This window comes from Leptodactylus fuscus, chromosome 9 (assembly GCF_031893055.1).
Source record: "Leptodactylus fuscus isolate aLepFus1 chromosome 9, aLepFus1.hap2, whole genome shotgun sequence".
Lineage (NCBI taxonomy): Eukaryota > Metazoa > Chordata > Amphibia > Anura > Leptodactylidae > Leptodactylus > Leptodactylus fuscus.
In genome coordinates this window covers 70,023,184-70,047,842 of record NC_134273.1, presented here as the reverse complement: position 1 = coordinate 70,047,842, position 24,659 = coordinate 70,023,184, and the positions used below count along the sequence as shown (strand labels likewise).

Genomic DNA, 24,659 nt, shown 5'->3' with positions numbered 1-24,659 from the left:
TGTGATGAGCGAAGCACTCGCCCACCTTTTACGTACATTATCGCCAGATGTTATGTGGTTGAACTTCTGAAATAATTCACCTTGGTGCTTTGCCTTTATAAATATTGCTTGTCATAATACACCTCTCCCTGCCTTGTCATAAGAAAGTATAACCAACCCCGGCTCAATGAGCTAATCTCTTCTGAGAAATGACCGCATAGGATGAATAACAATTTATGCTACAATGTTACAGATACAATAAGAACTATTACATACGAAGGCTGAAAACAGACAGAACTCTGTCTAATAAACCTATTAGTGAGCCTTCTATTCCTAAAGTAAATACGGAATGTTTGGATTGGATTGGGATTAGGGATTTGCAGATGCGTAAGAAAATATAAGACATCTTGATCTTGGTGACCTGCTTCGGTGTGGTCCGGTCTTGGAGAAGATGCTAACCATTGACGTTCTAGCTTCAGCAAACAAGATGCCGACTGGGGTATTACCTGTAACCTATTATGTTAACCTACAGGACATTACAGTGCTTTTAGGGTGACAGGTGCATGCTCAATGTGCATACGCTATGTTTTGTAAAGATAAGAAGTTCATATATACCTTTAAGGAGCATAGGGGTTCTTATAATTTTTGCTTGCTATGTTCTCCCACCTAATATTTTATCTTCTCCGGTTTCCATTTGCACAAACTAATCCGATCCTTACTGCAACCTAATCCAAATATTAAAAGGTTAATCCGGGGGAATTCTTATATGACATATCTGTAGGATCGTTGGGTGTTCCCCCTAAACTCGCCTTCTTCAGAAATTAGACTTGTGATGCTGTCAAGTATCACACGGTCTTTGTAGTCCTCCAAACCCTGTGCATGCTGCAAGTTCTGGACACTCCTGGAACATGGCCAATCGAGACACGTCCATCTGAATTATTCTTTGACGCTGGTGGGCCGGGGCATGTTCTCCTTCCAGTTAGTGCTTCTTAGGCTACACTCATATGACAATGTAAAAAATGTCCATGAAAAACGCATGTATGATCCATTTATTCATGGACATCTTGTATCTGTAAGGTATCTGGTTTGAGTCTAAGAGGGCTCTGTGAAAAATTACCATATAGAATGTCTTATTTTTTTTTTTAAATGTACTGTCATCAAAACATACAGGTGACTAGATACAATTAATTTTTTTGCAACACTTTGTTCTATTTAAAAACATTAACAATGTGAAAACCAGACACAATTATGTTACTCTATTGTCTAGAGAGTCTCATATCTTAAAAAAAGGAAAGACATGCAAAAATAAATCCCTATGGAATAATGCACAAAAGAAAAAAATATTTTAACAGCAGTAAAAAAATTTTTTGATCTATCCATCAAAAACAGCATAAATATTAAAATCCGAACCAGGGACAAGGGCCTGGTCCTGAAAGGGTTAAGTATGATAGTCGATTGTTTCCATAGATATAATTGACATGCTGCGATTTCCAAAGCCGCGGCATGTCCGCTCCACGGTTTTTACTGCAAAGTGAGCACGGGATTCACTTGAATCCCATCCACTTTGCCTGTACTGTAAAATACCGTGATTTTTCCCACCGTGTTTACACTAAGGTCAAATTCCGGCATTTCCGGCCCGTGTTCCCTGACGTAAGAGGTGGTTTTTTACATGATGCGTTTTTTTCTGCTCCAGCAAAGTGTATGGACCTGAAACTTCTCTTTAAAAAAACACAAGCAGTTTTTGCATTTTTGCGTCGCGTTTCTTCTGCCTCCCATTGATTTCAATGGCTCCTTCCAGGCGGAATTTGACTGAAGAGAGGTCATGTGGCTTTTCCGCTAGCTGAAAGAAATTGCTAGTGACTGCCATTGAAATAAATGGGAGGCGTTTTTTTTCCAGGCGGATTCCGAGTCAAAATATGCCTGCAAAAAACTCAGTGTGAACAGACCCTTAAATCCACTAAGTTGTAGGTAAAGAAATAAAAGTGGAGCCTATTTCTGGTAAATATCATACAATATGATTGTTGCAGTGGGTTCAGCCAACCTGTCCTATATTATTGTAATATTATATGTCATGTATATATATATATATATATATATATATATATATATATATATATATATGATAATAATAATTATTGTCCATGAACCTAACAAGTAATCGCACATAAGATCGCAGCTCCTGCCCATCTGTAGTGCATACAGTGCACGTTGCTTACTGGCCACCAGATGGCGCTAGTAGCCCTGCAGCCATCACTATGACAGGCTCCACACAAACAGCAGCTGCAGCAGTACAGGACAGTGCTAGTGCCAGGCCACGCCCCGGGGAGTACAGGAGCTCCGCCCCCTTCTTTTCCTCTCCGCAGCTTGGAGTGTCCCAGAGCCGGAGATGCCTGAAACTTCAGCCCAGTGGGAAGTGACAGCGGGCAGAAGAAGCTGGACAGCCTGTGCCTGAGAGCTGAGGGTGAGTGTGCCCCTGGCAATGCCACTGCTGTCATATTAGTGATCCCTGCCTGCCTGTCAGGGCTGGCTGCTGCAGCTCACTCATCTGCTGCATGGATCTTATTCATGGCTTCTGATGTTTTGCAATCTGTTGCATCCTCTGCACACTCCCCAATCTGCAAACTGTATGTAATTCAGGGCTCATGCCATGGGTGTCTAGTGTGTGCTCCTGTAAACTCTGCTATTGCGCTGTGTCCTGTAGGAGCTGGGGGTGGGAGATGTCAGCAGGATGTTCTCATCAACTACAGATTCAAGTTTTCTTCTCTTTCCTTCCCAGGCTGCAGAAGGCTCTGGCGTAGAAAAATAAGATAACAAACTGGGGGAACTTATCAGTGGACTGCGGCGGATTGTATAGAATATTCCTCCAAGACAAGATGAGGACTCTGGGCTTCCTAAGTGTATGTCTTCTCTGCTGGAGCTGGTCGTCTGCAGGTATAGCAATGAATAATATAATAATAATAATACATTTTATTTATATAGCGCCAACAGATTCCGCAGCGCTGTACAATTTGTAGGGTTCAAATACAGACAGAAAGATGCATGACAAAGAAAGTCATTTCACACAATGGGACTATATAAATGTAAACCATATATTGTCTATGGGACGGTGGAGAACTACAAGTCCCTGCATGACGGCCGGAGATGTCACACACAGGCCTTGTTCCGTCCTCAGTGATTTTAGAGCTTGTACCCTGTCATGTGATGACATAACCATATCTGACATATACATAAATAAATTCATGCGAATACTTCCATTCGCTGCCGTGTTTTACTGTGGTGTGAATAAGTCCCGATTGTTTACGTACACATATCCCACGCGAAAGAGAGCCATATGGTAACCATTATGTATTATTGCGTCCAAATCTGTGTGCGATAAGTGAGAATCGCAACTTTCCTGCTGTCGCTGCTACTGAGATTCGTGCTTAATATGTTATTTTTGGTGCATTATTCTATACATCTTGTTTGCGAAAGACTGCAATGTCTAATGTTGCATTGTTAGAGTATATTCACACTTGATTTGGTTGCAGAAATTTCTACTAGTGTCCCATTTATCGGTATGGGGCTTGCAGCCAAAACAATCCCATTCAGATAAATGCAACTTGAGTCACAGAAATTTGTACAACAAATCTTCTGCATGTGAATAAGTCCGTGTTCTCACCTGGTGCAGCAGAAGTGATACCCAGCCAGGTAACATTATGCTTGTCTTATGCGCCACAGACTGGTCATCTCCGGTACTGCTACATTATTGGACGGCTTGTATGCTACATAATTGACTTGTGCACTGGCAGTTCTCATGACAGGGCATGCTGAAACTAGTGGTGCTGTGACTAGTGGTGCTGTGACTAGTGGTGCTGTGACTAGTGGTTCTGCAACGTTTGTGGTGTAAGACAAGTTTAGTGATACCTAACTATCACTGTGCGCAGTATAGAAATAGTTAATCTGCCCATATGGTGTGATGTAACGCAGGCGGCTTAGTTTATGTTAATTACTGTACACCGCAATCCATATAAACTGCACAATAACATCCCGATGGGAGTGCTTGTGTGTTTGTGTTGCCTCGCAGTCTAACACTTGGGACAGTCCTCTCCTGTACAGCTTTATCCCAAAAAATTGTGACATTGGATAGGAATCTATATATGGTGTCTCTAAATCATTTCCAATTGAATAAATCCTTCTCCGTGTTTCACCTGTTTCGTATAAAACGTCTGTGTGTTCCTGCTCAGTGTAACAGGCGCCCGCACCATCACAGCTGTTCTTCATAGCATCTCCCAGAGCATCACTTCTGCCCTGTATCTCATTGAATTACAATGCATGGATTTCCTTTCTGTGATGGGTTCCCTAGAGATGTTCTGAACACTGATCTGCAAATTATTCTAAATTTTCTTGTGGTATGTTAAGCATTGATGCAATTGGTGGGCTACATGTGATCCGCTAGTAACCCTGCACACCTAAACCTGGTAAAGAGAATCAGGACACGGTTATTCCAGAGATAACATTGTTTTCGTCTCATATATATATTCTGACTATTCTGACTATAGGATTGGTAACACTTGTATCAATGTAACAAAGTGTATATTTGTATTATTACTGTTACACTTGTATCAATGTTACAATGTATATATTTGTATTACTACTATTGATGTGCTGCAAAGACTGAACCCGCACCAGTACTTGCAACATTTTGGAGTTCTGAGTGATACCTGCGAGATCCCAATAGATAATCCATCAGTCTTTATTGGCAAGATTTATATTATTACAATGTGGATCAGTTTTTACTGTTTTAGTTTATTATTTAGTTTAGTAATGTCTTTGATGACTTTATACAATGATCTTGCCGTCTCTTGTTATAAATGCAGATGCTCAGCTACTAAATGCAGATTTTGCTGCGTTTATCTGAATTATCCATATAAAAGGTCACTTTATAGCAATGTAATAGGACGTCTGTCAGACTCTGCACAGTGCAGCATGTCTCTGTACACAGCGGAGTTGCAATGTTTTTAAGCTGGTATAAAAAGCCCCTGACTTTTACTGCATGCTAGCAAAGACAAGTGGCATGTGGAAGTCACAGGACTAGGCGTAGATCCTTTTCTGCTCATTAGGGTAGCTGTTTATTGGGTTGGTGACCTCTGGTCCTAATGGGTGTCATTAATCTTATTGGGATGTCACGCACATTAGTGCAGCTATAATATGTTTTCGTTTTGTTTCAGCATTTATTTGTTAAGTCATTAGCAATGTCTTAAGGTGATCTGTCATCGGTGTTAGTGAAAGTGACCTCTATGCAGCAATTGATCTTTAAAGGGGTTATACTATAAAGAATATGTGAGATAATTGCCAGATTGTAGGGGGTCGGACTGTTGAGACCCCCAGCACAACCAAGAATGGGTTCTGATTTCCCTCTGTTGTGCATTCAGTCTGACCACAACCAGTTCGAATGTAGGTGTGCCAGCGCTCCCATTCATTTGGCTGGCTATCTGCAATGGTCCCATTGAAAGGAATGGGGGCTCAAGTTTGCCTGCCCACCAGCTTGCCCACCTGTTTTCAGGAATGGTAGGGGGTCTCAGCAGTCATTCCCCCCCCCACACTGATCAGGTGTTTATCCTCTCTCCGATGGATGATGGCAAAATACGTTTTCTGGCATAATCCCTGTAAGGGTTAATTCACACATAGCATTTTTGTAGTAGAAACCTCTTGAACATTCAAATGACTGGAACTGATTTTCAGGCTCAGAAATTTCTGCAGCAAATCTGTAGCATGTGAATTGACTCTTGGAATACCGTACTATTCCCAATAGACAAACATAGTTCAGTGTAAGTCATATGATATTGTATTACATGGTTTTGCATTACCGTATATACTCGAGTATAAGCCGACCCGAATATAAGCTGAGGCCCCTAATTTTACCACAAAAAACTGGGAAAACTTATTGACTCGAGTATAAGCCGAGGGGGGAAATACAGCAGCTACTGGAAAATTTCAAAAATTAAAATGGTCGGAGTTTTTGGGTGCAGTAGGTGCTGGGGAAGGGGAGGGGGTGTTTTGGTTGTCTGTCTGCCCCTTCCCTGAGCTTGAGGACTGTTTTTTTTCCCCCACTTGGAATTCAGCCTGGCTGACTATAGGGTATCTGCAGTGCTCCTATTAACCCCTTCCCGACGGAACAGGAGGACTGCAGATCCCCTATATTCAGTAGACCGGGCACTGCCAGACACAGGGATACCTAATGTGTTTGTGTTTCACGGTCATTTTCTACTTTTATATGTATTCTAGGGAAAGCAGTGATATAAATATTTTTAATTTTTTTTTGCTTGACTCGAGTATAAGCCGAGGGGGGCTTTTCCAGCACAAAAACTGTGCTGAAAAACTCGGCTTATACTCGAGTATATACGGTATATTTAATAGGTTACATTGTGCTCTAATTTGTCTTTTGGGGCTAGAATATGTCCGTGAATTATTATGGCTGCTCACTTATAAACTAATATTTAAGCCGCATGCACATGACCGTGTTCTTTCTACTGTCCGGTAAAAAGTAGATCTGCGTCCTGAAAAAAATGTGGCAAATTGCATCCGTATGTCACCAGTAATCATAGATCTGTATGAATAGGATCTGCTCTACATTTAGCAGATAGTTCCTATGGCCTGGACATTGATCTAAAAAACTGTTTTTGTGTATGGAGCTATAGAAATGAATGGATCTGTATACCTAATTACATATGATATATAGGTATTATATATGGAGTAATACCTACTGTATTGCATATGAATGGCAGAGATATCAGATGTGATGTCATGGCGCTTCCTGCCGTGTGCTCAGTTCGCCTGTGTGCAGACTGGACTGCAGCCACTTATCTTGTTGACTTCTCGGTCTTGTGACAGTGACATAGTATGTGTGTAAAATCTGATTACATTGTAATAGACAAAGTCATTGAAAAACACATCTTCATGAATGCAATGACATTTTCCGTCATGGGTAAAATGAATCTTTTTCATTGCACAAATTCCATGGTTTTGCACCTTTGGCAGAATGTTCTATGTAACGTTACGTATCCACAGTATAGTTGTAAAGTTTTGCTTTCATGTAAAAAGTTGGCTTGACAGATGCCTCCAGAGCAGTCGTGTCAGTCCCCTGAAGGAAGATAGAGTGATTTTATCAGATGTTTGTCCTTTCAACGCAGCAGTTGCTCCAGGCCGTAGAAAATCTCACTGATTCATATAGAGTAGTGTTGTAAATGTATTGGGAAAGGACCAATTCAATATGGAAGAGGAAAGATGGCAGCTGGTCTTTGCTCTATCCTGGGACATAGAGAGAAGATGATCTGCTGCATAGACACAGACAGAACTGGCCGATTCCCAGAGGTCAGGTACCAGTGTGGCTAACAATTTATACTGGTGGCTACATTTCCAAGTTATATTCATATATCTATTTATCTATCTATCTATCTATCTATCTATCTATCTATCTATCTATCACAGGTAGAGTGCTGGAGTCCCACTATAGCAGCCCTAGGTTTCTGACTTATGTGTGGTCCAGGGCGAGTCTGTAGTAAGCTTCAGCCCAGGTGCGGGTCCTAGGCCTGTTTCTGTCCTATAAAAGGCACTTCAGGGCAGATCCATGGAGTGAGAGGAGACGTCTGGGTCTGTCCTGTTACTCTGAGTCCTGTGAGACTGTATCGTGCTTATTGGTTTGTCCATGTGGCTGGTAGTAAGCCACATGTATAGTTAGGTTAACATTTCTGTTTAGTTAGTTGCTCAGACGAGCAGGATTTTGTTTCTTATTGTTTTGCCTGAAATTAAGGCTGTATTTTATTTTGCTCATTTTTGGCCTGAAGTCAAGGTTTATTTATTTCTAAATAAATCAGTTTGCTGCACACTTTGTGTCCCTGTTTCTGACAGCACTGTATCTATCTATCTATCTATCTATCTATCTATCCTTATTTTTCCCAATAAATCATAGTATGTAAACAGAGACATAAGGCTTATGCACGTCTTATCCCATCCTCCTGGATTATGATACAGTATATATATAGGAACGCTGCTGTACGATTATATACTGTCAATTTCATATAGAACGTAACAAGAAATAAGAGTGGCAAGCTTCATCAGATATTGTATTATGATGGTATCCTCTCATAGAAGTCAAGCAGAATACCTCCATATTATGAGGACCCAAGGAGGTAGAATACAGTGTCACACATTTGTAGCCCCATATAGATTTCCACCTCTTCCTCTAATTTGCAGGGTATGGAGAGCTTCGGATAATTTTATGATCCCCAACCCAACATACCATTTCCAAACATTTGGCCGCACAGCTATTGAAGCTTTATGGCCACCACTGGAAGTTAGTCCGTCATGTCTGGCTGGGCATGGTAATCCTGATATAAAGGGATCAGGAAATGTTGTTCCATGACTGTTTACAGACTGTATTACATGTGGCACACCATTGGGCAGCTGATGTCTGATCATATCCTCAGACGGCGGGAACATCTTTGTAAATTTCATGCCTGGTTCTCAATCCATCAGTGGACTACTGTATTCTGCAAGGTGGCAGACAGTGTGTATGTGTGTAAATAGACTTTTTAAGAGTTTCCCTCTTCTCTACTGTGCCTGCCAATGCTTACGCTCTATTTCAGGCAGCTGGCATCGCTACCCTGTCGAAGTAAAGCATTTCCAGGCAGGACTTATTTGTGTCTGTAATTTATCTTTTCGGTAAAAAAGGATTCTTTATATCTAGACGTAATCTCCGTACAGCACAACAAAGATATTGTTTTGGTTACTTTGCTTGCGAGTGGATATACTAGCTGTCACGTATAGATCTAGCACCTGTGGTTCTTACGGATGACAGGTTGAAGTGAGACAGAAATTACGCAATAGACAACATGCATTCCGGGCATCATGTACTGGAGTGAGTCACACCGGAGCATGGGCCAAAGGTGCAGGAACCGAGGCTGCCAGACAAAAGGTCTGACGGCAGATAATAACCAAATGCCCATTTATTAAGCTACTTCTGAAAGAAAGACGCAGACGTAGACGCAATGTTTTATGTGACATGTCACCTGCGCCTCTCCACAGCTTCTACCCTTCTGTTCTAAACTATTGCACAATACTTGGCTGTTTTATAAAACGTGAAGTGCTTGGCACCATGCGCTTACTAAAACATTACGCTTCCCAAACAAGTCACATTTAGTACCTATTATAATGGCCATGCTGTTTTATTCACTTAAGGATATGACTTTATGTTTTGCACTGTGCTAAGTAGACATGGTCTTGGTGCATGCGTGTCCTTATAGAGATTGTGACAAGGAGACAGGCAGAGTGCTGGGGTCCCGCTATATCAGCCCCAGGTTTCTGACATACGTGTGGTCCAGGGTGGGTCTGGATCAGGCCTCAGCTCCAGCTGTGAGTACTGGGCTCATTACTGGGGTCATAAAAGGCTGCAGATCCTGCACGTCAGGGCAGATCCATGGGGTGAGAGGAGGCGTTCGGGTCTGTCCTGATACTCTGAGTCTGGTGAATGCATTGTGCTAATTTGTTTGTTCATGTGGCTGTTAGTAAGCTACCTGTATAATTTAGATTATTGTTACTGTTTAGTTAAGGGCTCGTTCACATGGGGGTGGATTTTGACACAGAGAGTGACGCGGAAATCGCGTTACTCTCGGGTCAAAACCCGCCTGTCACAACCATCGCGGTCACGGCTTTCTCCTCTGTAGCTGGCTCAAATGAATGAGCCGATGGCGGAGCGTGCTGCCGCTAGGCGGAAGCCGCGGCTTAGCGTGCTGCGGCTTCCGCCTGAAGAAAAGTCATGTCGCTTCTTTTTTTCTGCTAGCAGAAAAAAAATGCAATCTACATAGACCACTATTGTAAAGGGGCAGATTTTGAAACGAAATCCGCTGTAAAAATCCGCCCCTTTGTTCACCTGTGAACTAGCCCTAAGAGCTCGGACGAGCAGGATTTTGTTTCACATTGTTTTTTTTGTTTTTTTTAATACTGTATTTATTTTGCTCATTTTGTGACTGAAGTCAAGATGTATTTATTTTCCTTTTTTTTCTAAATAGACCAGTTTCCTGCATATTTTATGTCCCTCTCTTTGACTGGTCTAGTGAGCTACCTCCCCCACAAGATGTTTAGTGTAACTTATTCATGCAATGTTACATGTACAGGAAAGTATACGGTGAACATATAGACCATCTATCCACCAGTATACTTAAACAGTCGTGTATATCTGTCATAGACTGCCAGTAATAACAAAATAATAATAATAGTAATAATGACATGTCAAAATCCTATTAAAAGAGCAGCTTAAGAAATCCTGCCCTCTGCTGCAAGATCCAGATAATATACATCCCTTGTGATTCCTCATTGCTCCCTGTGTACTGCAGCCTCCCTGTCCCAATAGAATTCCTATTATCCATGGAAATGTCTCCCTGGAGTTCATTGTGACATTGTCCCAAGTACAAGGACAGGGCAGGGGGTGTGTTTAAGAAAAGGTGGATTTTGCTATACTTTCCCAGCTGGATTTAGATATTTTTCCATTGCAAATGAAGTGCTCAGTTTTACATGTTGACCCTTTATTTCTTTAAATAGAAGCGCCAAATATATCTTAAGCATCAGAGTGACCCAGTCCTGCTTTTATGACCGTCATCCTGTGCTGAACATTGAGAGAACATCATAGATGACTTTGCAGGATAATAGGTTGACTTTTATAACATTGATGCAAGATTTGGAAGAAGTTTGTAAAAGCTGCAGGTGCCTATATACAGTGTGTGTGTGTGTGTGTGTGTGTGTGTGTGTGTGTGTGTGTGTGTATGTGTATATGTATATATATATATATATATATATATATATATATATATATATATATATATAGTAAAACTTGCCTGAACCTGACAACTACCACGAGATTGATTTCTGATCCAATGTGTAAGGTGGTGTCAGGACTGTCTCCCACCTGCACGTAGGGAAAAGCGATGTTCATTGTTTCTGTTAAGCATGCACTTATGGCCAAGCATGCACATTTATGGTAGATACTGGAGGAATAGCTGGTGTAAGAATTTAAGGGTTAATGTTTGACATGCTTGTCTTGATGGTGATATTGCAGGGTTTATTGCAACTTATTGGCTCATCACTTGAGGATTGATGCTCTTATAGGGGGTGGAGGATGTGTGTCTACCTTAAAGGGGTATTCCCATGATCCTTGTTCACTAACCTGCAGGCTGTTGTGCTCTCTTCACTTCCTGCTTTTCTCGGCACATTGGTGGGCGGGGTTTCACTTGCACGGGATTGGTTGTAAATGAATTACCACAGTGTGAAGCTGATGTAGCAGAGCTGGATTTGAGTCAGCTTGCATTACATACAGAGGTAATGGACTCCCTATCTCTGCCCATATCAGCCAAATTCAATTAAACCGACTGATAAGAGCTCAGAAATCCCAGAGCTCTCACCTCCCCTATCTGAGAAGCTCGCTACTTATCAGACACAAACAGCTCAGAGCTGCTCCCAGCCCCTCCCTCCCCCCTGAGAGCAGGCAGCTACATCACTTGACAAATAATCCCATGCGCCATAGAAACGGAGTGTAAACAATGAAGTGAATAAATTAAGATAGCGGCCAAACAAAGCAGTTTTGATAAAGCAATGCATTTAGGAAAAGTCTTAAATCCACATAAACAAGCAGTAGAGATGGGATCCTTGTGATGGGACAACCCCTTTAAACAGAGTCTGTCACTAGACCTTGTGAATGGGTGCCTTCTTTGCCCAGATATCATCTTTTCGATCTTTTGATCTCACAGGAGATGTCACTACCAAAGGTGATTGGCAGGGGCTTACTCTACTCTCAGCATTGAAAACGCATGCACACTTAGATGAACCGAGTATGCATGTGTATGGGGAAGTGCCCATTTTTTGGGCACTCAAACGTTTGCCATATACCACAGATGCTCATACATTATCATACAGGGACTTGGTGGTAATTTTTACCAAACACATGGAGAACTAAGGTGCCGCCACATTGTTTCTCCAGAGTTAATGATTGACCAATGTCTGGTATAACACACAGTGAGCTGCCTGCAGAATTCACTTTGTTTAACCAACCAATTCACCCTCCTAAACTATCAGCCTCCAGATCTATGAGAACCTATGAGAACCTATGAGAACCCAGCATCAAAGGGCGTTATCAAAGCTAAGTGTTAACCATTAGAGTGTGAAAGCTATGTTTACTTGTCAGAGGAGAAGGTTAGACATGGTGATGAATGGGCAGCTCCATCAATGGCCAGTTTTGTGGCTTGAAGTCTCAAACATCTGGGCAGTGGTGAGATTGTTTGAAGAATCTGGAGCAGCTAGCACCCGTGAAGAGGGAAACAGTCAGCATTTGTATTGCTTGTACACTGCAGGCTCCTTATTTATTACTGTAGAGCCTTATATGTTACATCCACCCTATAGTGGTAAACGCATGAATCCACAGCAGAGACCATGCAAAGCTAAAAAATAGAAGTGTCTTGCTCTGACTCATGTCCTTGGGCCATAGATTTGGAGGTGTCTTCTGAAGATCTGTGTTTCTAATCTTCTGCAGTCGGATCTGTTGTGAGCACTTAGTGCTAAGTGAATACACATGGATGTGAGGAAAGGGAAGCAGCTGGATATCTTCAGGTGGTATAACAGAGGTGGGTGGTGGGAGGAAGTCTTCTCTGCCAGTTGCCATGTGTGAGTTTCGGTGAAAACACGACATAAACAAACATTGTAGGAGATACATGATACTTAAGGGTAATCTTTGTTGAGTTTGGTCAATGGGCCGAGTCATTGATACGATTGATTGTAGGGTATAAAATCCCTCTTGTTGCACCAATTACCCTCTTCTCTTAAAGGGAGCCTGTAAGGTCCAAAATGACTTCCAAATCAATAATCATGGCATTTAGGGACCTGTAATAGGAGCATAAACACACCTTTATGGCCACCATACAAAGAAGTAATGCAGAGATATATTTTTATGGATATGCAAATTAGCCTGCAAGTGCAATGGGGGCGGGGCCTGATTTACCAGATTTGCCTTCAGACAAATATTGTGCAGACCAAGACTGAAAATGGCATTCACATCTGTAAGGGGGAGACATTGGGCACAGATTCTAGCGGAGGCAGAGCCTGTGCAACTGTCTGTAGGCAACTCTGATGCACTTGCAGATTTGGAATCTTCCCCATAAAACCATCTCTAATCTGCGTCCTAATGTTTTCAATGTATCTTTTGATGGATATGCAAATCAGCCTGCAAGTGCATTGGGGGTGGGGCCCTATTAACCAGACTTGCCTTCAGACAACTATAATGCAGACCAAGATTGAATATAGCAGTGATGGATGCTTCTTTTTTCCTGGTGCAGATAAAAAACGGGTCCTGCATGATCTTACTGTGGCTTCTGCAACATAATGCCCACAGGACCTGTGGTGCATGGTCTTACACCCCCCTGTGTTATGAGGATAATCACACATGCAACCCCTTGCCAGAAACCCGAGTCTCAGCTTTGGGTTTCTGCCACAGATTCCAGGGGGTTTTCTTGGACTAGATTATTAATGCTGAAGACCACATCAAAATCCTCTCCAAATTTGCAGATGTGCAATTCAGTAATCTTTGAAAGTTGGGTGAAAACCACTGAAAAATATATATAGTAAACCTGTAAATAGAATGTAATAATATGTGATAAATGGTTATTTAGTTGCTCTTTTTTCTAGGTCAGTACTACGGTGAGTTTGTTCTTTGCTTTTGCTGACTTTGCTCGCCCCCAGCCTCTTACAGGCCTTTAGGAATATATGGCATTTATCCACGGGAGGAAAAAATAAACCCAGTTGCCAAAATAATTCCGTACATAGGAAGCTGCAAGGTTTGGTACTAAAATGCAGAATACAGGAAATCCTGAGACAACACAGGGATTTCAGCCGGAAATGTGTGCCTCTCTGAAGGGTAAACTCAAGTGTAAGTGTGATCAGCGGTAAACAGATCGCTCTGCTTTCCTAAAGTCCCATCATATCGCTGAATCTTTACTCTCAGTAAGTGAGTACGGTATTATTCTGAAAACTACAGCGCAAAAGGAAACAACACCGTATAGCAAAAGGTCACTCGCCATCAAAAGTGACCGCGATCTGTGGTGTATTTTCTAACCACAACAGTCAAATGTTACACAGCAGGGAATGGAAATTCTGCACTATGGTGTTGTCCCTCAATGATAAAAACCCCACCCACCACCATTTTTTTCCTATCATGCCAGTTTCAGTAACTACTTATATCCACTATGAAATATCAATTCTGAACTTTGTTTTGAGCTATCCCTCTGTTATACTTCCTGGAAATGTAGGTGTAAATATCAGCACTGGCTGGGCAAGGTCAACGCTTGTATGAACTTGTCCTTTGCACAGAGGAATGGTAATGCCCAGTTGTCAATTCATTCAATCATCTATTTCCAGGAGGAATAACAGAGGGATGTAGACAAATTTGGTAACATTGATGTTTTTTTGGGGAATGCAAGTATTTACTACTACAGACATGTCAGGAGAGGTGACAGGTTCTCTTTAAGATTATAATACAGAAAAATAAATTTGGAAAAAGATGTTAAAAGCCACCAAACTATCGATAAACACGGTGTCCCTTTTAATGTGGTGACCTTACATTATTTTTAAAGAAGTTGGCTGCAAGGTAGTATCCTATGGATGACCTATCCTTAGTATATGCCATCAGTGTCTGATCGGCGGGGTCCAATCCCCAGTACTTGCGCTGATCAGCTATAGGTTTCTGAAAACTTAAAAGGGGTCTGAATCGCCAATGCTGTGGTTTTCTGTTTTTTGTTTTTTTTCACTTCCTTTTCCAGTAACTATTAATAGAGAAGGCAAAAACTAAATTGAATCCTTTGCCCCCACAAATACTCACCGTGCGGCATTTCTGACATTTTGTGGCAGATCATTGTCTCTGTAGGAACAAATGACGTTGTCTGATTTCGTCAGGAAGTGGCGCCACCTAGTGTTTCTGGCGACGTATTGTGTGCGTTTTGCGTGCTTTTGAAGTTGTGCCACAAAACTAGTTTCTGAAGAATATCCAAAAACATTACATAAATTATCAAATTTGGAAACCTTTGCTCTCATTATACCTATAGGGAACCTGTCAGAGTTTTTGTAGGTACAGCTGACTTGCTGCGATTTACAAATCCGTAACGGTTTACCACGTGAGGGCCTACAGAGTCTTTATAGATGTTATATGGTTAAATAGTTATTGTACAATTTTGCCTTATTAATTGGTTTTCCAGGACTTTTTAATACTTAGGATAGGTCACCAATTGAAGATCTGTAGTGGTCTGACACTTAGGACCCCCACAGATCAGCTGTCTGATGTAGCAGCAGTGCTCCAAGTCATGTGACATTACATTCATTGATCACATGGCCATATCGTAGCTCAGTCCCACTCGAGAGAATGGCTTTACGTCCGATACCAAGCACTGATGCTGTATAAATGTATGTGCTTGTGCCTGAAATTTCCCCATTGTGGGACTATTAAAGGATTATCTTATCTTATCTTAATGCATACTGAAGAGATTGCAGTGCTTACCCAACTCTGCAAACAACTGATCAGCTGGGATTGCGGACATTGGAGTAGGGTATGTAATAGGGACAGAAAGTCCGCAGAGGAAACTATACTGAAAAAATTGCGGTTCCGCCTTGATCTTTTCCGTAGTTAAAGGGGTTATCCAGGATTAGATAACACACAGCACTACATCTTCCTATAAAATAACATATAATTAAAGGGTTTATCCAGGATTACAAAACATGTGTCGTCCTATAAATGACATATAATTAAAGGGGTTATCCAGGATTAGAAAACATGGCTGCTTTCTTTCGCAAACAATTGCACTTTTTCTTCTTAGGCCATGAGATCACGGCCCTTCTGCAGGTCAGTTCCACTTATTTGGATGGGACTGAGCCGTGACATGAGCATGTGACCATATAGAGTTTATTCCCTACCTTAAAATCATAAATGTCATGATAATAAATTACAAAGCCCCACTATGCCTCCCTCTATACTCAGCCAATAGGAAAGTGTCAGTATATTCTGAGAGTTGTGGTTAAGCAACAGCTGCCGTGTGGGCGGACGCCCTCCCCAGTCTGCAGACTCTGCCTTACGTGATCTGGACTGGAGGAATTGTCCCAAGAAAGGATTTAGCGGCCATTAAATTCATGTATCTTCTGAAATCAGGCAGATCGTAATTAGTTTTTGACAGGAAAAAATGTTTAATGATGTTTTCTTCATGCGCTCTGCGCGGCGGTATTTATCAGCTTGTAAAGTAAAAATAATCATGGATGATCTCATTATGGACGGCACTTTCTCTGTAGTAAACCTTTCCACTGATGGATAGGATGTTCAGCCAGCGCCGTTGTCTGTGTAAAACTCATCTGCAAAGTACATTAATAATGATCACTTTTATAGGGCGCACAGAAAATCATATTGCCTCATGTCTGCGACTTAGAGATTGTATCACTCTCCATAGTAAGGAAGGTACTGATTGTCCTTATGGAGATCCAACTGATTAGTTTTAGGGCAATGCTCTTGGGGAAAAGATTTTCAGATGAACCAACCCTGTTTAAAGGAAGAATAGGGGAGAGTCTCTTATCTTGTGTATTTTCATTATTTAGTACTCCCTTAAAGAGGACCTTTCGCTACCTCCAATCAATTAATAGGCGCTGCTTCGCAGATTCTGGCACAGTTGGAATTTTTTTTCTAGTCCCCACCATCCCTGAGCAATCAATGTTGCTAGTTTTGGTGCCTGATATGCTAATTAGTCTCTGTACTGTCAGATGGGCGGTGTCAGGCAGGAGCAGACAAGGGGTGTGATTCTGAGCTCTGACACTGGCTGCCTCTTTGGAGCTCTGAATCACACACCGTTCCTGACACCACCCTCTGACATTACAGAGCTTCAGGCACTGCTCTACTGATTCTAATACTGTTAGTTTTGGTGCCTAGTATGCTATGTAGTCTCTGTACTGTCAGGAGGGCGGTGTCAGGCAAGAGCAGACAAGGGGTGTGATTCTGATCTCTGACCCTGGCTGTCTCTGATTGGAGCTCTGAATCACACCCCCTGCCTGACTCCACCCTTCTGACATTACAGAGCTTCAGGCACTGCTCTACTGATTCTAATGCTGTTAGTTTTGGTGCCTAGTATGCTATGTAGTCTCTGTACTATCAGGAGGTCGGTGTCAGGCAGAAGCAGACAAGGGGTGTGATTCTGAGCTCTGACACTGCCTGTCTCTGATTGGAGCTCTGAATCACACACCCCGCCTGACACCACCCTTCTGACATTACTGAGGTTAAATAGCACATCAGGTACCAAAACTACCTGCACTTGTTGCTCGGAAACTGTGGGGTGTAGAGAGAAATTTCCAAGTGCACTGGAATCAGTGGAGCGGTGCCTATTAACATATACTGAGAACTTAAATTGGTGGAGGCGGAGAATGTTCATAAACCCCTAACAGGACTTGTACCTTTGGAATGGCTGAATACATTTGGATAAACAAAATAAACCTGGTGACAAGTCCTCTTTAAAGGAATGATTGTCCATCTTACAGGTATCAGGGTGACCTTTAGAGACTAATGGTTGATAGGCAAATTCAGAAACCCTTGCCTTGGCCACTAGGTCTGGCCTCTAGCTAGCTATTATGTAATAAGATGTGCACCAGTTACCCAGTCTACGTTGCGTTGTGAGGAGGATCAACAACAGCTGCACAGAGCTCTGTAATGGAGCTCAATACAGCCAGTTCTCCCTGTCAATCCTGATTTACCGTGATTGTAAAAAGTACAAAATTTCTCTGTCCTATTATATGCCCGATGTTCTAGAGCCAGCCAGATTCCTTATACAGAGAGAAGGAACAAAGCACCAGATTGGAGAAAGTGTAAGGGAATAAACCTGGGAACGGGAGACTCTCCAAAGCAATTTTTGGACAGCGCTCCAGGTACTGCTGTTCAGTTACTTACTAGTTATTACACGCTACGCTTCCAATTCTTCTGTAAAAGCCTGAAATTAACATTTTTTTCCATTTCACCTCTGTTCACCTCTTAATGTACATTGCTGGTGTGGTAAGCGTTTCGTTATATCCATTTTCTATTATTTATTTGCTTACTTGTATAGCGCCATCATATGCCGCAGCGCAACACTGTCGGTCACTGTCCCATATAGGGCTCACTATCTAAATTCCCTATCAAGATGTCTTTGAAGAGTGGGAGGAAACCCACGCAAACACAGGAAGAACATACATACTCCTTGTAGATGTTGTCCTTGGCTGGATTTGAACCCAGGGCTCCAGTGCTGCTTCACATCTGTGTCAGTAATCCGTTCGGGGGAGTCCACATGGGGACCCCTGAATGGAATAGCAAACGCACTGGAAAGTGGTGTGCCAGTAAAAGCACACGGACCCCTAGACTATAATGGGGACCGTGTGCTTGCCACGAGATCTCTACAGGGAACATAGGGACAGGAAAGTAGTTCACAATATACTTTTCTGTCCGCATGTTCCGTGCGGAAATCTTGCACCAAGCATACGGACTTCATTATAGTCTATGGGGTCCGTGTGCTTTCACTGCACACAACTCACAAATACATTCAGGGTCCCCATGCGGACTCCCCAAATGGATTACCAAATGCAGATATGAACCAAGGGTCATATCTTATAATAATTGTCCCATCAGTAATATCAAGGGTTAATTGCTTCTGAAGAACTTTCACTTCCCAACTCATTTCATATGCAACAAGTACCATCACATTCTTCTACCATCAATGGGGGGGGGGGGGGGGAGATCTAGAAGTAATAGAAATGTAGTATCCCCTATAACCCTGTTCTGCAATTTGGGAATGGTATTTTTCATGATACAACAGGGGTCAGCAACCTTTGGCGCTCCGTCTGTTAGGATACTACACCTCCTAGCATGCTCCAGGCACTGCTATAGGAGTTCCAAGAACAGACAAGTGAGTGTGCATGCTGGGAGTTGTAGTTCTGTAACACCTGGAGTGCCGAAGATTTCTTATCCTTGCAATACAACTTACTAATATCCACGTACATCCTAAAGCTGGTACGTGTGGATCAGACCTAGTCGTTCTCCCAGTTTTATAAGCACACGGTACATCCCCAGGCACAAGATATTTGACCACATATTGTACCTAGGATCTCGCGCCTTGCCTACAGGTATTACTCTCCAGTGAATATACTATAAGGCATGAGACAGATCAGTGTGAGTGCATTTGCTGCCTTAGGGGCTGACTTGCAGTTAGACAGCTTTTTATATCCCGAAGGCCTGCAAAGCATTTCATGGCTTCTGCCCTTGCTGGCACTTAGGATTTAAGTATATCCCTGCAACAACCTTTAGTGTCAAAGTGAGTTATTTCCTGTTCCCCTCTTGGTCTTGCTATTGACAGCTTGGTTTTCGTAGGCATTACCACTGTACATCCCCCTTCCGCAAGGTGAGCTGTCATTCATAGCATTCTATTTAAGGCAGCGGATAATGTTAGATGGGGGTAGTTGTGTTGATTTTCGCTCTCACTTGAAACTCTAAGAGCCCTTACACGGTTAATTACTTTTCCATCCTGTAGTTTTTATCTTGTTTTAGATCTTTCAACTCAAAAAAAAAAAAATAATGTCCTGTTGCCATCTTCCACCAGCCAGCATTGTGGGTGGTTTAACAGCTGCAACCCAGCTTTCCCATGCTCTTGAACAGCAACATTCCTTATTAGGCAAGGATGCAACCCTACTGATACATAGCGTTGCATAATAAATCTGCACGTGTTGTTTGAGTATAACAATGGGTATTGGTGCACGTCAGTCAAACACTGCCCTAAAGGTAATGTACTGGTTCTTGCTATCCACTCATTTTAAGTAGGTGGTTACTCTGCCGGGGGGGTGTTCTGCCAACTCTATAGCTGTTGGATCTTCCATTGCACAGGATGTATCAAGACGGGTGCACCCCAGTGCTTGCAAGGACCTACCACATGTTTTGTTACTGTATCAACATCTCTTACTTATGAAATTTGCACCACGAAAATTAGAAAGACTAGAGATCCCTAGTGGCTTGCACTTTTAAAAACAGGGATATCTCATCAACGGAGGCACCAATTCTCAAGGGAAAACCATTGCGTGATTGGGGTGACCCTAACTTATCTATGTGCAGGGCTGGGTTGATAGGTAGAGAAAAAAATATTGAAATCATTGAGGTCAATTTATCAAGTCTTGTACAAAAGACATGGCAAAGGACATAACCATATTTGTGGCCAAAATTTCAACCTTTTTCCCACAATTGCCACTTGAAAGTGGGTGTAAATAGTGGGTACACTGGCCCCAAGTTGACATATGTTAAAGTTATTGTCACACAGGCGGTTAATATTATAGGAGCCTCTCATCCCAGTAAAGTCTAAACATACCATACGCCATGGTTTATAAACTGGCCCAATTTTTGGAAGTCTACTGATGATTCGCCCCTGCCTTTCCGTGGGTTCCCCCCACCATGAGTTGATGGCTGCTGGTGTATATATCCCTATACATATGGACATACACCTATACATGGACATATACCTATACATATGGACATCCTCCTATCATTGGTGGGGGAATGAGAAGAACACCAGGCTCACGAATGCAGAACTCTTCTGTCTTCTTCCTTTTGGGATGTAATAAGAATATAGCAGAACATTTTCAAAAATCTAAAAACTCTTCATCCCCTTTAAGCACATCCATTGCGTAGCTGAATTTACGCAGAAGATCACTAGCATCGGTTTCATTTGTTGTTTATTTTAAGGGGTTAATTAAGTTGTAACCAGAGTCAACAATTAAATCCCGTCCTGCCAAAAGCGCCGTGCCAGGAGGAGAAATTAAATTGAGCCTTAAATCGCTTGAGTGTAAAGCTGAACAGCTGAAGTATTGTGTTTTTGAGTGAATTGTCAGGAGGTCTGCACAGTGACTTGGAGGGGAGCCAGTAAGAGCCTTGTTTTCTATCTGTGCCTATGGCCATATTGTGCAAACCTCCTTCCATAACTTCAGGCTCTGCTGTTTGATCTGTAGGATACACAGCATCTCTTCTTGTTTCCACCAGCTACAATATGTTCTCCTTAAATTATTTCGTTTGCCTTGACTATTTATAATCTTCTACTACTTTAAAATAAAAAGTACCAGAAACAGAATGAAACCTGGAGTGCCCAGTTATGATAATCAAAAAGTTCTGTCATAGTCCATGTGACCGATAATATTTCTGCGCAGCATGCTGAAGATATATGTGCATGTAGCTATTTGGTTTTTAGAATTCAACTCTGTGGTCACCACTGCGGTTTGACATAGTTGGAACTTCTTATATTTCTCTTTGCCATACGATTAAGTTAAATGGAATCTACGTTTTTAGATGAATATTGTATTATTGTTAAAAAATGTTTCCTTGCAGAAATATCCCATTTATCTGCTTGTAATAGCACCCTACTAGTGCTCAAAATGTCTAAATCTGTGCATATCATTGTAGAAATGTTCTTGTTAGTTGCACATGGCCAGTAGAATACAGTACAGCTTCTGCTGTATCCTTGCAGAAATATCCCAATTATCTGCTTGTAATAGCACCCTCCTAGTGTTCAAAATGTCTATATTTGTGTATATCACTGTAGAGACGCTCTGTTAGTTGTGTGTGTCCAGTAGAATACAGTACAGCTTCTGCTGTATCCTCAGTGAAGGAATATATGCTTTTCCCTTATTTCTTGGAGTCTATATTAGGGTGTATTCTTTTTATTGTTATAAATGCTGCTTTTCTTGCTGGGCTTCTTTCTCAGAAGCATAAATAAAGCCTATATACAAGTAAATCATATCCCTTCTTCATTCATTGAGCCTACAGCAGAAGCTGTACTGGACATGCATGACTAACAGAACCTCACTAGTATGCCATGCACAGACCTAAACATTTTGGAATAGACTTATGCTGGTTGATTCTTTCTTTATCTTACATGTGTTGCTTAGACCAGGAGTCTCCAACCTGTGGGTATCCCACTGTTACAGAACTACAAATCCAAGTATGGGCCTGGTGGGGGAATGCTGGAAGTTGTAGTATTACAATAGCTCAAGATTGAATCAGGTATGGAGACTTAAAAAACCTACTAGTACGAAAGATGTCTTATATCCAGGGTTTTTATATTGACTGCCAGATTGGAGGCGGGAAGGATTTTTTTCCCCCCTGAAATGGGGCAATTGGCATGAGCCTCATGTTTTTTTTTTTGCCTTCCTCTGAATCAACACTGTAGGGGATTGTAGGGTTATAGGTTGGACTTGGACTGATGTCTTCTTCCAACCTCATCTACTATGTAACTATATATTGAAGATTGTATATGTATTTTAATATGCCAATGTTGGGAGAACATGGACCTGGCAGTTTTGTTTCCAGTGTGACCCTTTCTTTCTCCTAGAGATACTTGGCTACTTTATACCTTATCATGTCACCTTAATAAAGAATGGTCATATCTTTGATAAAGCCTTTAAAGGGGAACCCTTGTGTTATATCAGACAGCAGAGCAATCATTCACTTCAGCTATGTGTAATATCATTTTTGAGGATCTATAGACTACAAATCATCATGCAAGGCTCAGTCTAATTTGATTGCCAAATGTCTAGTCTGTGTACCAACCAATGTCTGTCTGGTCAGTCTTGACACAGATCCAGTTGTTTGACAATCAAGGTCTGGGGCTGAGTTGATGTCCATAAAAAGAAAAACATTACCAGTAGTTTTCCACCTGCCAAATTTTAGGATTGCAAAATCAAGACAAATTCAAACCCTCCAACACGTGCGTGATTCCTTTCAACTTTCCCCTGAATTGTGCCTAAACATCACTTATTTTACTCTACATGGATTTCTAAACTTTTTTTTTTGTTTTACATCAGGGTTCTTTTATGGTAGATAGACTTCGGGTCGGGTTCACATTTACACTAATCATTTGCACTTTTCTGTTCTGTCATAGGAACAGAAATGCAAATATATGGCAGCTTGGTGGCTCAGTGTTTTGCCTTGCAGTGCTGGAGTCCTTGCAAGGGCAACATTTGCAAGGAGTTTGTATGTTCTCCCTGTGTTTGTGTGGGTTTCCTCCCATACTCCAAAAACATACTGATAGGGAAAAACAAAAATATGACCCGAGTACTGCCCATATCCTGCAGTTTTTGCTCTGGCCTCTAAGACTTGATGCACATGACCAAGTGTGCTGCACAATTGTGTTCTGTTGCTCCGTTCCATTATGTATAAAACAGGTCCTGTAAAATATCGAAACGAGGCAGCGGAAGACTCTTGGGCTGCACACTTGGTCGCGTATCTGAAGCCTTAGTGTGACAACTAACAATTCCGTACGGGGATTTATTTGTGGTGGTCACCTTACTTACATCACAGAATCTTCAAAAGACAGGGTTACAATGTAAGATAACAACTCAATATATATTACCACTTACCTTTCATTGCATCCACAAGCGACAATAGATGACATCACAGCTTGTCTACTCCTCCTCCCTGCCGTGCCTAAAAAAGTCTCCGATAGACCTCCATGAGTCTGCTCCAAACTATTGCTGCCTATTGCCTTGACTGTGCTGTAAAGTATATCACCAATTGCTGTTAACATAGCAGAGGGAAACTCAGGCAAGATGGCCGCCCTATAATCTTATACAGAAAATAAAATAAAAAAAAATGTACTATAAGAAAATAAAATACAGGTTCGAGAAAAGTGATCAATTTTTACCGGTCCATTCACAGCATGTCGCGGTCCACTAATGTAGGTGGGAATAGTCCCAACTACTTGTCTGTAGCCTTATGGTCCCAAAGGAACTGTTTTCCCATAATGGTAGCACATTGTGTAATTGTTATATAAGCGATTGTTTGATATATTCCCATCGCTTCACTCTTCGTCTTACTTGCATGCCTACGGTTGTTTACATATCTGTTCTCAAGGAAGTCCTTATGTGTGAGGAGACCAGAATGAGAACAAAGACACGGACACATAGTAAATGAATTTTGTCCGTGAGTACAATAAAGTTGCCTGCGCTGAGCGGTCACTTCAATGGTTGTTGCGTGTCTACAGTACAGTATCAGACGGACATGTCAACAGTTGTATGAATGGGACCGTTCCATCTCGGTTCCAGCTTTACTACACGTTGCTTTTTATATGTTTGATAGAGATGAGCGAACAGTGTTCTATCGAACACATGTTCGATCGGATATCAGGGTGTTCGCCATGTTCGAATCGAATCGAACACCACGTGGTAAAGTGCGCCAAAATTCGATTCCCCTCCCACCTTCCCTGGCGCCTTTTTTGCACCAATAACAGCGCAGGGGAGGTGGGACAGGAACTACGACACTGGGGGCATTGAAAAAAATTGGAAAAAGTCATTGGCTGCCGAAATCAGGTGACCTCCATTTTAGACGAATAGTGGATTTCAAATCCGGGTCATATGAGAATGTGAACTTTGTGACTATGAGACAGGGATAGCTGTACAGGCAGGGATAGCTAGGGATAACCTTTATTTAGGGGGGAATGTTATTAAAAATAACTTTTTGGGGCTCTATCGGGTGTGTAATTGTGATTTTTGTGAGATAAACTTTTTCCCATAGGGATGCATTGGCCAGCGCTGATTGGCCGAATTCCGTACTCTGGCCAATCAGTGCTGGCCAATGCATTCTA

At 41.8% G+C, this 24,659-nt stretch overlaps 1 protein-coding gene across 2 annotated transcripts in view; it reads left to right on the top strand.

The window, feature by feature from the left end:
- The first annotated feature begins 2,305 nt into the window (after positions 1-2,305).
- The window catches only part of TGFBR3 (transforming growth factor beta receptor 3), a 139,046-nt gene continuing 116,692 nt past the window's right edge, over positions 2,306-24,659 (top strand). For both annotated transcript variants that reach the window (XM_075286558.1, XM_075286557.1), the window contains exons 1-2: positions 2,306-2,440; positions 2,756-2,910. In XM_075286558.1, the coding sequence (XP_075142659.1) occupies positions 2,853-2,910 (58 nt within the window). In that variant the 5' untranslated portion in view covers positions 2,306-2,440; positions 2,756-2,852. The remainder of the gene's footprint in view (positions 2,441-2,755; positions 2,911-24,659) is intronic.